At 37.9% G+C, this 15,409-nt stretch overlaps 1 protein-coding gene across 7 annotated transcripts in view; it reads right to left on the bottom strand.

Moving 5' to 3' along the window:
- Tjp1 (tight junction protein 1) overlaps positions 1-15,409 on the bottom strand; it is a 241,628-nt gene that overhangs the window by 60,765 nt on the left and 165,454 nt on the right. For all 7 annotated transcript variants that reach the window (XM_060367285.1, XM_060367284.1, XM_060367288.1 and 4 more), the window contains one exon: positions 2,333-2,389. In XM_060367285.1, the coding sequence (XP_060223268.1) occupies positions 2,333-2,389 (57 nt within the window). The remainder of the gene's footprint in view (positions 1-2,332; positions 2,390-15,409) is intronic.

The following is a 15,409-nucleotide window of genomic DNA, read 5'->3' on the forward strand; positions in this document are numbered from 1 at the left end:
CTGGAAGATTCCATTCAACTTGGCAATGAAGACGGATAACTACAAGGTGCTCAGCATTAATCTATACAGAAATACAAACTAAAAGAGCTATAATGAGATATTACTAGACATCTATTAGAATGGCTAAAAACCAGTTAAAATCAACAATATCAAGAGTTGATGAGAAGACTGACTCTCATACACTTCTGGTGAAGTGCCACATCCAGCCTAGTAATTTCCTATAAAATTAGCAGCTAGCATAAAACCGCTGCCATTCCATTTCTAACTATTTACCCCAAAATAGTTATATCATACAAAACTCTGTACACTAAAGCAGATTCATTCAAAATCAACAAAAACCGCAAACAACCTAAATCAACTATAAGATAAACTAACTATAAGATGAGTAAACTATTACACATCTATACGATGCAGTAGAATTTAGCAATAAGCAGAAACTAGATATCAATACAAGCAACATTGTGACAGGTCTCAAATGCACTAATTCAAGCATATGAAGTCAGTCTCAAAAAGCTACTTATTATATGAATCCATTTATATAATGTCTGGGAAAAGGTCCAAGCTGAAGAAGACAGATCAGCAGCTCAATGCAGGGAGGAAGGGGACAGAGTTGACTACAAGAGGGTCTGAGGTACAGTTTAAGGTAATAGAGTCACTCTGCATTTTAAATGTGACTATATCAAAACTCAACGCTATACCACATGAGTATGAATGTACCGTTATGTACATTATACCAACCAAAATGATGGTTATTAAAAAAAATAAATATAAAATATAAAAAGATGCCAAGCCATTATATCACAATCAAGCAATGGACATAAGGAATAAAATTATTTTATGTATCATACAGATCTGATGTAGACATGCTACCTATCAAGCACAGTACAAACAGGAAGCTATATTTCATCTTTATGAATTAAAAGATACATATTATTGAACTGATTTCATTTACTGAGACAGAGAAAGGTCAAACATACCTGCCTAAAACCACTTCATTTGAATAATTAACTGAGTCTTTGTCACAATGTGCAGATTCAAACACTCATGAGATAATCAGGGTAGTGTCCAGGAACATGATTTCCCCACCCTCACTTGTCACCTTCTCAGGAAGAATCAGTATGAGGTATATGCCATATATTTAAATATGCTTTAAGCAGAAGAATCATTCGTAGAGTCAGATGTGCTCAAAGGGAGAAAAGGGGTGAATTTAAGGAACCACATTTCAACAAACAAAGCATAAATCGGTGCCATTAAACCATTTTATTTTTATTTTTGAGACAAGGCTTCTCTATCCTGGAACTTGCTATATAGAACAGGCCAGCCTCGAACTCAAGGAGATCCACCTGCCTCTGCCTCCCTAGCACCAAGATTAAAGGTGTGTGACACCAAGCCCAGCTAATTTTTAAAATTTTTATTTTTATGTGTGTGTGTGCATGTGTGTTTAAGGGTGCCTGCTGAGGCCAGAGAGGGTACTGGAGCCTCTGGAGATACAAACATTTGTGAGCAACCCAACATGGGTACCACGAACCAAATTTGAGTCCTTTAGAAGAGCAGGCACTATTTCCTGCTGAGCCCTGTCTCCAGGTCCTAGCCTCATTTAAAATATGTAAACACCAAGGTTTACAAGACAGGTTGGGTCCATCCTCACTTATAAAGCAACAGAAAAGCAGTAGAATTAAAATACAGACCAGTCTAATTTCAAAGCGCTTATTTCCAGTGTTTACTAATAATATTTTCCTGAACATCTTCAATTTTCAGGCTGTACATGCTTCAAATGAACAATTATCTTACACACACACACACACACAGAGTCACACAGTAGCTAAGGATAACCCTGAACTTCTGATCCTTCTGTATCTCTGAGGGCCAGGATTTCACAGATGAGTTTAGTGTAGTTCTGGGAATGGAACACAGAGCTTCATGCATGCAACAACTAAGCACACTATCATCTGAGCTACAACCTAAGCCCTCTTTCAAGATTTTATTAGAAACATAACTTGATTAACATCAAGCATACAAGCATGTACATAGAACCAGTTTATAATTTCACCTATAATCTTTTATCTGATTATTTAAAAATTTTTCAACAAATTACTTAATTTTGGAGATAAAGAGCAAACATGTAAGAAATAACAAAGGATATGTGAAAAAGTAATCATGCTCACTTCTGACCTTAATGAAGAATTTACTATAAATCTAATTTTAAACAAAAGAATATAGAAAAAAAATCCCCTTTCTTTTGGCTTCCTGACACCTGGCACTCCTCTATTGTTTTCAAAGCCGCCAGGATCCTGAATTATAACACAGATTATTTACTGCAGCAGAAACTCACCCTGTGAAGCGTCACTGTGTGCTGTTCCCATATAGCCGTTTCCTCCATTGCTGTGCTCTGATAAAGGAAAAGGAAACAAAGCATTTACCTTTAAAAAAAAATAAGGTTTTAATAAAGTAAAGGAAAGCATTCTGGAAACAATTCAGCACAATAAAATACCAAGACTTGTACTGTTAATATTAAAAATATTCAGGGAAAACACTTAGAAGCTATGAAAGGGTTGTTTTTGTTTTAACAGATAGGAAACCACACGCAGGAACTTCCTTTGTTTTTAACTTAATTTGGACCGACCGACGCTGCTCTACATTTAATGCAGAAATCAAGTTTGAACTAGCAAATTAAGCAACTTTATGCCTAACATCAGAAAACCAACAGTAAAAGTTGCAACAGTTCTAAAATATCTTAAGTGGGCATTTAAGAGCATGTTTCATATTGGATAAAACAAGGAAAGATAAAATACCTCTGAGCTCAGTATTTATGAATACATGTTCCAGAAAAACAGATTTAGAGCATCTGATAGGTTGTTTTAAAGTCACAGCAATACTGTTCTATCTAGTTTCAGTTGTATGTCAGATTCACTTCCTCTAACTTCATTTATAGCCATACAGCGGAAGGGTTTTATGTTATACATATCACAAACACATCTACAAAACATGAACACAAAAGTCTCAAGTCCCTAGCCCTCCAGAGCCATAAAAATCAATACAAGTTCCAGTGTAGGTCCTAGGCAGACCACAGGGTAGCTAGCTGAGTTTTATTTCCCATTAGTCTCTCATGGAGATAATAGTTCTAAAAGTTGAACACCAAAAATTTTAAAAACAAATTTCCTTTGAATTGGGTTAATTGCTCTTAGCAGTTTAAAGTAATACAGTCCCTCTTAATGTCACTTTTTAACTGAGGTGCCTACTATGTATTTATTTCTGAAAAAAAAAAAACAAACCTTTTTTTCGGAGCTATCGTAACGTAGGGTGAAAGGGGACAGTGCTGTGCATAGCATTCTCCGAACACCCCTCATCAGCTGGTACTATAAATACATCTTTCACAAGTGAGATCTGTTTCTGTTACATGGTTATCAGTAGCATCACAAGACTATGTGCATCAAGGTGCCAGAGGCCTATTTCTCTTTTCCCACAGCAATTTTAACTGAAGATTAATGCCACTTTAGAAATGAACCTCTATAAAGAAAGCATGCTTCCCTAAATTCAAAGCAACTAGATTGACTTTCCTCCCAAATGAATAAGGGAAGAGAGAGAAAGGATCTCTCTGTTCACTCCCATAGATAAGAACTGCCAACCCTACCAGCTTTTGTTTCAATCTTTCAATCATGAGCAGCAACTTTCTTTTAATAAAACAAAGCTGTTTTGTATTTTAACAAAAACTGACCAAATTTTAACACACACCCAAAAAAAAAAACAACAACAAACCAACAAAAACTGCACAAACCTTCCTCCATCAATGTGAGTCCATAACAGTGATGAGTAGTTGCATTAAACATCAACAGTTCCACTAAAACACACATAATAAAGTGTCTGCAATAAAAGCCAGTCTGTGTAATCCCAGTTGACATTAACAATGAGAACTGCTTGCATAGCGCTAACCTGGTTTTTTCTAGATCTACTTTGTTACCTAGTAGCAGAGCTTCACTGACTTTTTAATCCCTTCTCTATCAGTCCAAACTGTAAGTGATCTGATAACTGGTACTTTTCTGGGTAACTATCTTATGAAAAGTATGCGGTTCTTCACACGGTTGTAATGATCACGTAGTTTACATTGTTAGGCACAGGAAAGCAGGTTATAAAACAGCTTGGTTATTGTCAAACCTGATTTTGTTTAATGATAAGTCCAGAGAAGGCTGAATGGATACGAAAAGGGTTCCGCTGATCAGACTGAAATAGAGACTAGTGGTGGTATTTCTCATCAGATGTTTTATTTTTTTGTTCTTCCACTCAAAATAAACTGCCAACGTTATTTTAAACTACATTCACACTCCGTTGTTACTTGAAGTTTCAAATATTTACGTCTAGCTGGACTTTTTGTTTTTAAGGTTGTTTATTAAATTATGAAAATGATTATTAATGAGTGAGAACTGGATCTTTTAGGATAGGGAGGACATCCTCTGGAAGACTTCCTAAGACACAAGAGACTCTGAAAAGAAACAGCAACGGAGCTGGGGAGGTTTACTCTTGCTCTAAGTCCTTTTGTACTGTCTTACAAGGCTCATCAAATAGCGTGCAAATAAATTTAAGTAAAAACTTCATTTTTATGCTATAAACTTATTAATCTTTTTAAAAATGAATCACCATAAAACCTGCATAAGGGCCTCTGTTCAGCCACACTAGTCCCATTCTAAAAATATTTAGGCTTGTAGGAAAACTAAGGAACAGGACATTAATCCACTAAGCGTGATGGTTCTGCATCTAGTATTCTCTATGAACTATTCTACACAGAAAATGAACTAGCCCAGACATAAGACCAGCACCCATATCTGTTATAAATTAGAAATGAGATTTCTGTTTTTCTCACTTTTAAGTTCAGGAAATTATCAAGGAAAAAGAATCTTCCCAGTTCCAAAGGTCTATTTATTAAAGTATACTAAAGAATAGATTACAAATTCAATAATTAGTATCAAAAGTGACTGCAATTCACGGTTGCTGTATTAGTTTTGCACACATTTCTAAGTCAGTATCAACTGACTAGAATCATAATTTCTAAAGAAGCAAAAGGCTGTATTTCAGAATCTGCCAAGAGTTTGTTTGGTTTCTTTGTTCTAAGCTCCAGCTGTCAAACACACTACTCAGATCACCAAATCTGAAGGGCTTCCTGCCAACTCTAGATCCTAATTCTAGGCAGTTTCATCATCCTTTAGACCAATTACAAATCAAGTGGGAGAAAGACAGGAGAGTTGAACTGACAAGAAAGCTAATTTTCCTATGACTGAATAGTACTATCTGCAAAAGAGGGAGAAGGTTAAAGAGAAACAGCAAATCTCCACATGTATTGTGATGTAATGTTGAGAACGTCAAACTCAATAGAAAAGCACCAATAAATTTTAGAAGCAAATAGTAAAATCAGAATTCATTCTGAAGGCCATAAATGGAAGGCAGATTTAAGACAGAAAGATCAGCTAAAGGAAAGTTAAAATGAGGAGCCAGCTCTGAGCTGGTTGGCGTTGATGGTGCATGCCTTTAATCTCAGTGCTAGGGAGGAAGAAGCAGGCAGAACTCTGTGAGTTCGAGGCCAGCCTGGTCTACAGAGTGAGTTCCCGGACAGCCAGGGCTACACAAAGAAACCCTGTCCTGAAAAACCAAAACAACCAAAAGGCAGCTCTGAATGGGAGACAACAATTACAAATGTGGTCTCTGACATGCTTAATTGAGGTATCCAGGGTATACATGTTTGAAGATCAATACTGAGAACAAGAGTAGTGACAGATCTAAAAGTAATCAATCAACAATACTGTAGAATTGAAACCAGTATCTAGTTACAAAGGACTAAGATACCCCCATAGAATACAACTATTTTAGGGGAAGGAAAAAAATAAAACAAACAAACAAAAAGTGAATGTGAGAAGTTGCCAGTGAGAATACATGAAAACCAACAGAGCGAATATAAAATACTATTTACTCTCCAGAGAACACCTCAAAATACAAAAACTGAACATCTCTCAGTCTGAGATCAATATACTTTATTATCTAACATCACAAAACAGAATTTCCATGAGCTTTAGGAATTTTTTATTTTTAAATACTACTAAATATACACCTAGAAAACTATTGTTAATTACCTTAAACATAGTTTCTACATAGCTCCTATTCCTCCATTAGGAAAATCAAATGCTCCTGCTCCTTCTGAGAACAACTTTGCTACCGAAACTGTTCTCAGTTTCCCTGGAGCACTGAAGTTTGTTTTTATTTTGTTCTGTGTTTATTTTTGTTGTTGTTAGCTTTTTGTTCTATCTGGAGTAGAACCTAAGACTATTTCCTGGATTGAGCCTGAGTTAGACGCTAAGAAGAAATACGGGGATCGATCCCAACTTTCTGTGAAGTTTCAAATACACAATACTCTATTAGTGAAATACAAAGATAGAAGATAACAGATGGCAGAGTGGTAACTGTCTAAGATGCATCATTTACATTCTCGAAACAGATGCAAAAAGGTGGTGCAAAAAGATCAGTCTGTACGAGGAAATAAAGTGAACCTGCAAGTTCAATGCTCTGAAAGGATTCTCAGAGCAGGCAGGGACTCAACAAAATTCACAAATACAAGAAAAAAACAACTCATTAGATGTAAGAATTCAAGCATTTATTAAACTAAGCATACAGTGACTACAGGATAAAAGTGTCAATAATTAACGAATGAGCACAACCAAATCAGAAATATGTGAGAACACTGACTGTTGCAAGGGAAATCAACATCTCTCTCTATGAAGACAGTATTTCAGAATTTAATAGTTTAAAGAAAATCAAGTAGAAAGATGAAAACAATGCCACTTCTGTAAAAAAAGAAAAATAGGAAAAAGGTTAATGGAAGATCATATATTTAAATTTTTGTACTTGTCATATAAATCTCATAACCAACAAAACAACATTGGTTTTAAATTAAGCAGATAAAAGCAGTTGAGCCTACTAGAAGTCAAAATAGAGTTACTCTTGTACATGGGTACAGAAGTTCAAAGTAACTCCTAGAAACTGGTAGGCTTTCTTCTCACTCCAAAAGCTAAGCAAAGAGGTGTGTTCAATTTGAAAATCAACTTACATATGCTATGATCTATCTATTTACTCTAATGTACTGTTAAATAAAGTAACCTGCTAATAAAAGTTGTAATGGAATTGATAAAAATAAATCAAATATGCATAATCTGCCCATTTGTCTATCTTTTTAAAAAAGATAAACATTGGAACAATTCATCACAGTACTTTGAAAAACTGACACATTTTTTTGGTTACTAGTACTGGCAAGGGACTAAGTGTTTATTCCATCTTTTTTTTTTTTTACATTCTTCACGCCTATTTTTTAATTAATTACAGTTTATTCACTTTTTATCCCAGCTGTAGCCCCCTCCCTCATTCCTACCCTCCATCTCCCTCATCACCTCCCTACCCCTCTCTACATCCACTGATAGGGGAAGTCCTCCTCCCCTTCCCTCTGACCTTAGCTTATCAGGTCTCTTCAGGACTGGCTGCAATGTCCTCCTCTGTGGCCCAGCAAGGCTGCTCCTCCCTTGGGGGTGGGGAGGTCAAAGAGCCTGCCATTGAGTTCATGTCAGAGACAGTCCCTGTATTCTATCTTTCTTCAACAAACAGTACCACTGGGCAACCAAACAGTACACAAAAGAAAAAACTTTCTTAGATATTCCAGCTAATAAATCACAACAATAAAATTTGAACATTATCATCTGGTGACAGCTAGTGAATTAAGAAATCTAGGCAAGCACAGAAAGAAAAAGAAAGGAGAGAGAGAGAGAGAGAGAGAGAGAGAGAGAGAAAGGAAGGGAGGGAGGGAGGGAAGGAAGGAAGGATGGACAGATGAATGGATGGAGTACAAAAATCTTTGATTCTAATACCACTTATAAAGTCAGGTGTGATGACCTAAGCCTATGATCTCAGCACCTAGGGATGGCATGACTAACAGTTCAAGGCAACTACAGGTATGGGAACAGTTTAAGATCAGCCTGGGCTACATGAGACCATGTGGGAGGGTGAGATAGGGAGGGAGTGTTAATATGGGCTCATTAACTAGTATCTGTACTGAAATAAGGACATGTGATAGTCATAATTCCCATTTAAAATGTTTTCCACTAAAAAAAAAAAAAAGAACGACAACTTGAAATCATTAACCTGAGAAGACCCAAACCAAGAGGGCCGCTACCATGACTAAGAAAATTTCCCTGGCTAGTTAATTCATCAGCTGTCTTCTTTTCCAGAACAGATAAAGTATAGGGAATCTTACAGCTAATCAAAAGTATCCTACAGGAGCATTTTAAAAGATCGTCTAATACAACCAGTGAGTATGTTTTACAGTGTAAAAAATGTAACTCCTTATCAAACAGCCAGCAGACAATGAAGGGTGAGGTCTAAGTGGTGGGGTGATAGTGCAGGGATCTTAATAATCCTGAGTTCTGCCCTATATTCTAGGCTCAGGACAACCTCTTGAGCAAAAAGGAAACCAATGGCAGATGAGTAAGGGAGAAATATAAAAACATCCCAGGTACAGGAAGCAGTCTAATTAAGAGCCTGATCCCTAGCAGGATGTGTCTACACTCATCCAAAAAGGTCTGAATTTATTATGTGCTCTGCAATAACCAGTCACAATCAATATTACCATATTTCCCCTATACACTCTAGTGGGAGACACAGATGACCCAAACACTTCAGGGTTTGATATATGATCATGGGCCTAAATAAGCACTACCAGGAAAGAAAACCAGTGAGAAGAACAAATAAAAAGCCTGCAGGAAGTGCCTGGTAGAACTGAAGAGGGGCTGGAAAAAGATGCCTCAGAAGTTAAGTGTGCTCACAGCTCTTTCAAAGGACCAGAGTTTGGCTCCCAACACCCATATCAAATAGCTCACAACCACCTCTAACACCAGCTCCAGGGGATCTGATAGCCTCTCCTGGTCTCCGTGAGCAACCACACCATATACACTCTCACAGGCATGCTTTAATAAGTGAGTAAAGGAAAGCAAAGTCTATCAACAGAGAACTAATAAAAGATGAGGTCATTTAAGTTGGCAACAGCAAAATAACCCAGTAACAGTTTACTATTACCAATTTTGATTTTCTACTACCTAAAGCCAATAAATACAGAAATTTTAGAATGAGTGAAATGTTTGTGAGTGTGTTGGAAGAAGAAGAGGAGAACTAATCATAACACTAAGATTTTGAAAAGATTACTTCTAAGGCTCAGAGAACTATGGAAGAGAAGGCACAATGAAGTTAAGAGCCAGAGGATGAGGAGGCACACCGTAAAATGCTGTCTCTGGACTCAAACACACGGTAGCTGTGGTTATTTGCACAGGACCAAGCATGGAGAGGAGATAGGCTCCTGAGGCTCTACCCTTAGCTGAGGAACTACTGCTGGAGGAGACTGCTGGAGGAGAGGAAGTTATTTTCTTGGAAGGTGTAGTCACTGACAGGTGCCCTCACCCTGTCAAGTGCCCTCAAACCAATGTGCAAACATACAGGCAGCACTGACTGGGCTCAACAGATTACAAACTGAAGCTAGGGAGAGTTGAGTTGATTCTGATCAAGATACATTATAAACCTATATGGAATTGTCAAAGAATTAAAAAAAAAGTGGGGGGGGGGGAGCTGAAGAGATGGCTCAGCAGTTTAGAGCACACTGTCTGCCCTTCCAGAGGTCCTGGATTCTATTCCCAGCAACCAGATGGTGGTTCACAACCATCTACACTTCCATCTGATGCCCTCCTCTGGTATGCAGATAGATATACATACAGATAGAGCATATACATTAAAAAGGGGTGTGTGTGAGGTGACCCGTGCCTGTAACCCCAGCACTTGGGGAGGCAGAGGCAGGTGGATCTCTGTGAGTTCGAGGCCAGCCTGGTCTACAAAGTGAGTTCAGGGCATCCAAGGCTCACAGAGAAGCCCTATCTCGAAAAATGAAGAGAAAAAAAAATAGACTAAGATATTAGTTAGAATATACTATAGTTTTATAGTACTATAGAACTCCAAAGAGAATTAGTGTTTGTGCTGCACGTGTAAAGAGGGAAGAGAGTAAACAGTAGAAAGTACAGGTAGAATACATGAAAAGATCAGACGTGTTCAACATGTTAAAAACTTAAAAGACTTGCCGGGTGGGGTGGCACACACCTGTAATCCCAGTACTCTGGGAGGCAGAAGCAGAAAGATTGTTGTGACTTTGAGGCCAGCCTGGTCTACAAAGTGAGCCCAGGACAGCAAAGGCTACACAGAGAAACCCTGTCTCCTAAAACAAAACAAAACCTTCAATACTTGCTAATCAATGATTCACCACTAAGGTGGATATACAAACTGAGTCATATACACTGGATTTGCAACGTACTTCAAAGCCTCTATTGCCTAATCCATCAAACCAGACTGTAGCTCTAAATGCTATCGTAAGATAGTTCTCCTAAGTATCTCAAGAACCCAAGCACCTTCTCTACAACTAAAAAAAATAACCTGTTGAATTGAATCTACTTATTTACAGACTGAACTTGGTACAGAAATAAGCTCAATCCTTCTCCAAAATTGAAAGGAGTGAGCCTCATTTACAATGTTTTCAAAAAGATGTGCCAATCATAGTAACTCACTCTGTGCTTGGGTCTGTGGCGTTTACAGCTACCTAAGCAGGGCAGTTTGCATTTTCTATTCCTGCTCTTTTTTAAATAGGTCAGACAACAGCTAATGGTAGATAGATTCCCCAAAATTCAAAACCTAGACCCTAAACTCAGGAAGTGAAAGAACCTTACTATTAGTCAATGACTTTTTTTAAGTCCTCTTGCTGTACAGAATCTGACCTGGTGACAGGTATGGAACGTTGACATGGGTGTTCATTTCATGTACATTTGCTTTAGGCACATTTATACATTGATACTATGTTTCACAATAAGAATATAAAATTAATTAATCTTGCTAGTTTTAAAGTCAAGGCATTTATGTCAAAATAACAGTTTTACAACCTGTTTTGAAAAACTGGAAGATCTGGTTTGCCTGACCCCAGGAAAAGAACCAGCTGAAGCTACCACAGCCACTTCCTTCACTGCAGCTTGCTTCCAGCAAGTACAGTAGTGCGATGCTTCCAGCTTTCATGACTCAGGCTACTTATCCAGTCTAAGACTCACCTAACACATACCATGTTTGCCTGATGCTCATTTAGAATATAGGAGCATTTAAATGTACACATTATTAGAGTTATAACCAGATGTAGCTAATTATAGCAAATGAATTAACCCTGGATTCTTCACCTGTACAAGATTATGAAGAGCAAATGGAGTATCTATGAAACACTAAGCTCAGTACCTCTAAGTCAGCACTCAACAAAAATGCAGTATCTATTTGCAATACCCACTCATTTCAAATTTTATAGGAAATACAGCATCAGTACAGTATATTTTTGTTTCATTAAACAGTCCAGTACAATTAAAAACCAAATTAGTAAATGAGTCTCCGAAAGTCCTGTTCTTTGATACTACTGCAAGAGATTTACATTGTATTTTTAAAGACAGATCTCTTTTTACATGTTTTTGTCTACAATACATATTTCTGTTGACTGGAGATTTCAATGGTCTTACCAGGCAAGTAAGAGGATACCCACTATGGAATTAAGATTTAATCATAAAATATTCTCAAAATTAAAACTAACCAAAAGTAGCTTTCACACGACTGTTAGAACTCCAATAACTGGATACTGTGTTCAGATAATTCTTTTTGCACAATGGTCAACCAGTATAAAACCACAACTTAAACTACTTTTCTCCCCCTGAAGGCAATAAGGCAAGAAGTCTTCCTACAATAAAAGGCCTTGAAGGTAGGCTAGGAGCAGTGGCACATTCTTGCACTCAGGAGGCTAAGGAAGAACAACAATGGGTTCAGAATCAGCCTGGGCTACATAAGAAGGCTGAGGTCAGCCTTGACTACACAGCAACACCTTGTTGCTGCATGCAGAGAAGAAAAACAGCTATAATAGGCTACGAGTGGAGGAGCCTGCCTGCAATCCAAGCACTTGGGAGGCTGGTAATGGAGGGTCACAGTATTTTGCCAAAGCAGCCACATAAAAAGTTTTAGATATGTTGGCAGGATGCAGAAGTGGAAATTATAAAGAAAAGTACCATAAAAAGCAAGACAAACATGGTCTTTTGGGATAGAAGATTATGGCCCAGAAATGGCACATATGAGACTAGCACTGCATACAGTATTTTAGTTGCTGTGTACTCTCACTATTACAGAACTCACCAGTATAGACTTACTGCTATCACTCCAGCAACTCACCCCGGTGCCTAGCAGTTATGGATGTGAAACAAGTATCTGTTGAATCAAAAAGTTTTAAAAATCCAGACTGTTGCATATTTTACAACATGTTAAATCCTAAATGTAAATAGTAACAGGAAACACAGTGCCTATCTTTCAAGCCAACACAGTCACAGAGTTGTACATGAATAAATTCTAATTACCTTATGCTTCTCACTGAGATCTCAAACATGCATTAAACACTTCTACAGATTTATCCAGGTTCATGTGCTTAAAAAATAACAAAGAAAAATGGAGAGACAGTGTTGGATAGAATTTAGCTAACTCCTTAACCTTATCCTCCCCAAAACAAATAAAGAAACAAAAGCCCATAGTAGGATGCTGCTATTAGATTAGGATTTACTCACTTTATTTTATGTGTGAGTGTCTTGCCTAGATGCCTTCATGCACCACATGCATGTTTGGTGCCCACAGAGGTAAGAAGAGGGCATCAGATGCTCTGGAACTAGTGTAAGATGGCTGTGAGCGATCATGTGGTGCAAGAACTCAAACCTGGGTCCTCTACAATAGCAGCAAGTGTCCTTAAGCACTGCGCCATCCCTCCAGCCCTTGTGCTATTTTTGTGAGTATAACTAATTGCATTCGAAAAAACTATGTCTGTTTTGCCTTCTATGGCACTCTTCTCACTTTACCACTTCCTTCTGCATCCTACCAACATGTCTCCGAAACTTTTTAAAAATACAGTTGCTTTGGCTAACACTGTGTTCCACCTAGATCAGCCTCCCAAGTGTTCAGATTTCAGGAGTGCACCCCCACTCCTATCCCCGTGTAGTCATTTTCCTTCTCTGAATGCACAAGGTGCTGCTGTATAGTCAGGCTAACCTCTACTTTTTTATGTGGCCCAGACTGATTTGAACTTATATGTATATGTGGTGCATGAATTTGAGTGTACTGGTGCATAAATATGTAGAGATCAGGGCACGACATTAGCTACCTTCCTCCATCATTCTCTACCTTATTGCCTTGAGATGGCGCCTCTATTGAGGCAGAAACTGGCTACTTAGGCAAGGCTGGATCTCCAGGGAACTCTCAGGGTTTCCTCCCTCAGCTCCTTGCTGCTGAGGTTACAGACACAGGCAGCTGTGCCTATATTCCTTTTTATGGGTACTGAGGATTCAAACTCAGATCCTCATTCTTGCAGAAGTGCTCTTACCCACTTGAGACAGGGTCCAAGATAGTCTGGAATGCCTTGCACAGATAAGGATGACCTTGAGCTATAGATCCTCAGGCCTCCACTTATGCAGAACTAGGATTACAGGCATGCATGCCACTCTATGCAGTACTAGGGACTGAGCACGGGTCCTTGTGCATGCTAGACAAGCAAGCACTCCACCAGCTGAGCGATATGCCCAACACAAATTTTTTTTTTACACAACAAATTACAAGTTTTAAAATTGATCATTACACTATAGAGTAGCTAAATACTATAAAATTCTAGAGAGCACAGGACTAAAACAAAATGTATTTAGTGTTAACAAAAGCAGTTAGTTATCCTTGGTCTTTATAAATTCTAACATTAAAAGGTTTAATTATAAATTTAACATATATTCAGTCACACGAAATTGTTTAAAAAACTGATTTAGGGCTGGAGAGATGGCTCAGTGATTAAGAGCACTGACTATTCTTCCAGAGGTTCTGAGTTCAAGTCCCAGCAACAACATGGTTGCTCACAACCATCTATACTGGGATCTGATGCCCTCTTCTGGCATGCAAGTGACCTACAGATAGAGCACTATATGTAAAATAAATAAATAATTCTTTTAAAAAACTGAATTAGTGGGGAGACAAAGGAATAATTGAATTAAAGGCTAACCTCAGCTACACAGTGAGTCTGGTGTCAAATCTTGGTTTTATGAGACCTCACTGTGAACAATAATGATAACAAACTATTTTTTTTTAAACATTAGCACCAATATCAAAACAGCGAGAACTCCTAAAATAGCCCAGGATAAAATGGCACTTGTTTTTCCTGAGACAGGGTCTTTGTGTAGCTCTGGCTATCCTGAACTCACTCTGTAGACTATGCTGGCTTCAAACTCACAAAGATCTGAATGCCTCTTCCTCCACTATTGCCCTCCTGAAAATGTTTTTATCTTGGGAATTCAGTCTATTTTAAAAAAATAAAAACATAAAAGGTTTCAGTAATTCAAAACAAATATACTTGAAACTTTGGTTCCTAATTACTATCCACAGAAAATATTACCTTTACTTTGACCTTCCTGTGTATATCAATTTCCTTTCTAGCATTCTGTCAGCACAAACCAACTTGCTCTGACCAGAACTAGAATGCAGCTGTGACAGAATCTAACAAAATGTTATCTTTCACTGTACCCCAAAGTTAAGATTTAGAGTGACACAATACAAACAGTTCAGCCTATCTGTACCACCAACGGTATATTTTATGGTACAAGGTCTGGTACCGCCGGCTTTATTGAGAACTGTACAACCAGTCATTCAGAATCCAGTTATTCTATCAATTTTCAGATTATAAAACTGAGTCACTCCCTTCATTCCTACCCAAACTTCTCACTCATTATTAAGAATTTATCTGCTTAAGAAGAAATGGAAATAAAGCACCCGCTTGGCCCATAAAGAAGCAACCTGAAGCCACTCTTCTCTGCAATAAATAAATTAAGCAGTGCTCTAGGTCAAAGATAGCAAAAGACCTATTTTTATTGCAGGCTTACAAACGTTATTCAGAAACAGCAAGTTAGAGTAGAGTAAGTTTGAAACTTAGTAAACTATCCTAATGTCTATTTCTTTCCACTATATTAAATGTCGCCAAACATACAAGAGGCTTTTTTTTTTTGACACTGCCTTTCAAAGTTCAGACTTGAAAAGAAATTTCTAGTCAAGTATTTTATAAAAATCATTCTAAATAAAGGCCATCTTTTAGTTGTATTTGAAATTTGACAAAAACTCTGCCCCATGCTTGTCATCAGTGACTAGGCTGCTCAGCAGGGACTTGGCAGTGAGCGTGAGGGCATGCTTTGCAGGCCTGGGACGTTCTGCATCTAGGCGGATGAGGAAAGACATGATGGGAATTTTAAAGCTGGGCTCCTGTCTT

This window comes from Meriones unguiculatus, chromosome 14, assembly GCF_030254825.1.
Source record: "Meriones unguiculatus strain TT.TT164.6M chromosome 14, Bangor_MerUng_6.1, whole genome shotgun sequence".
NCBI classification, from domain to species: domain Eukaryota; kingdom Metazoa; phylum Chordata; class Mammalia; order Rodentia; family Muridae; genus Meriones; species Meriones unguiculatus.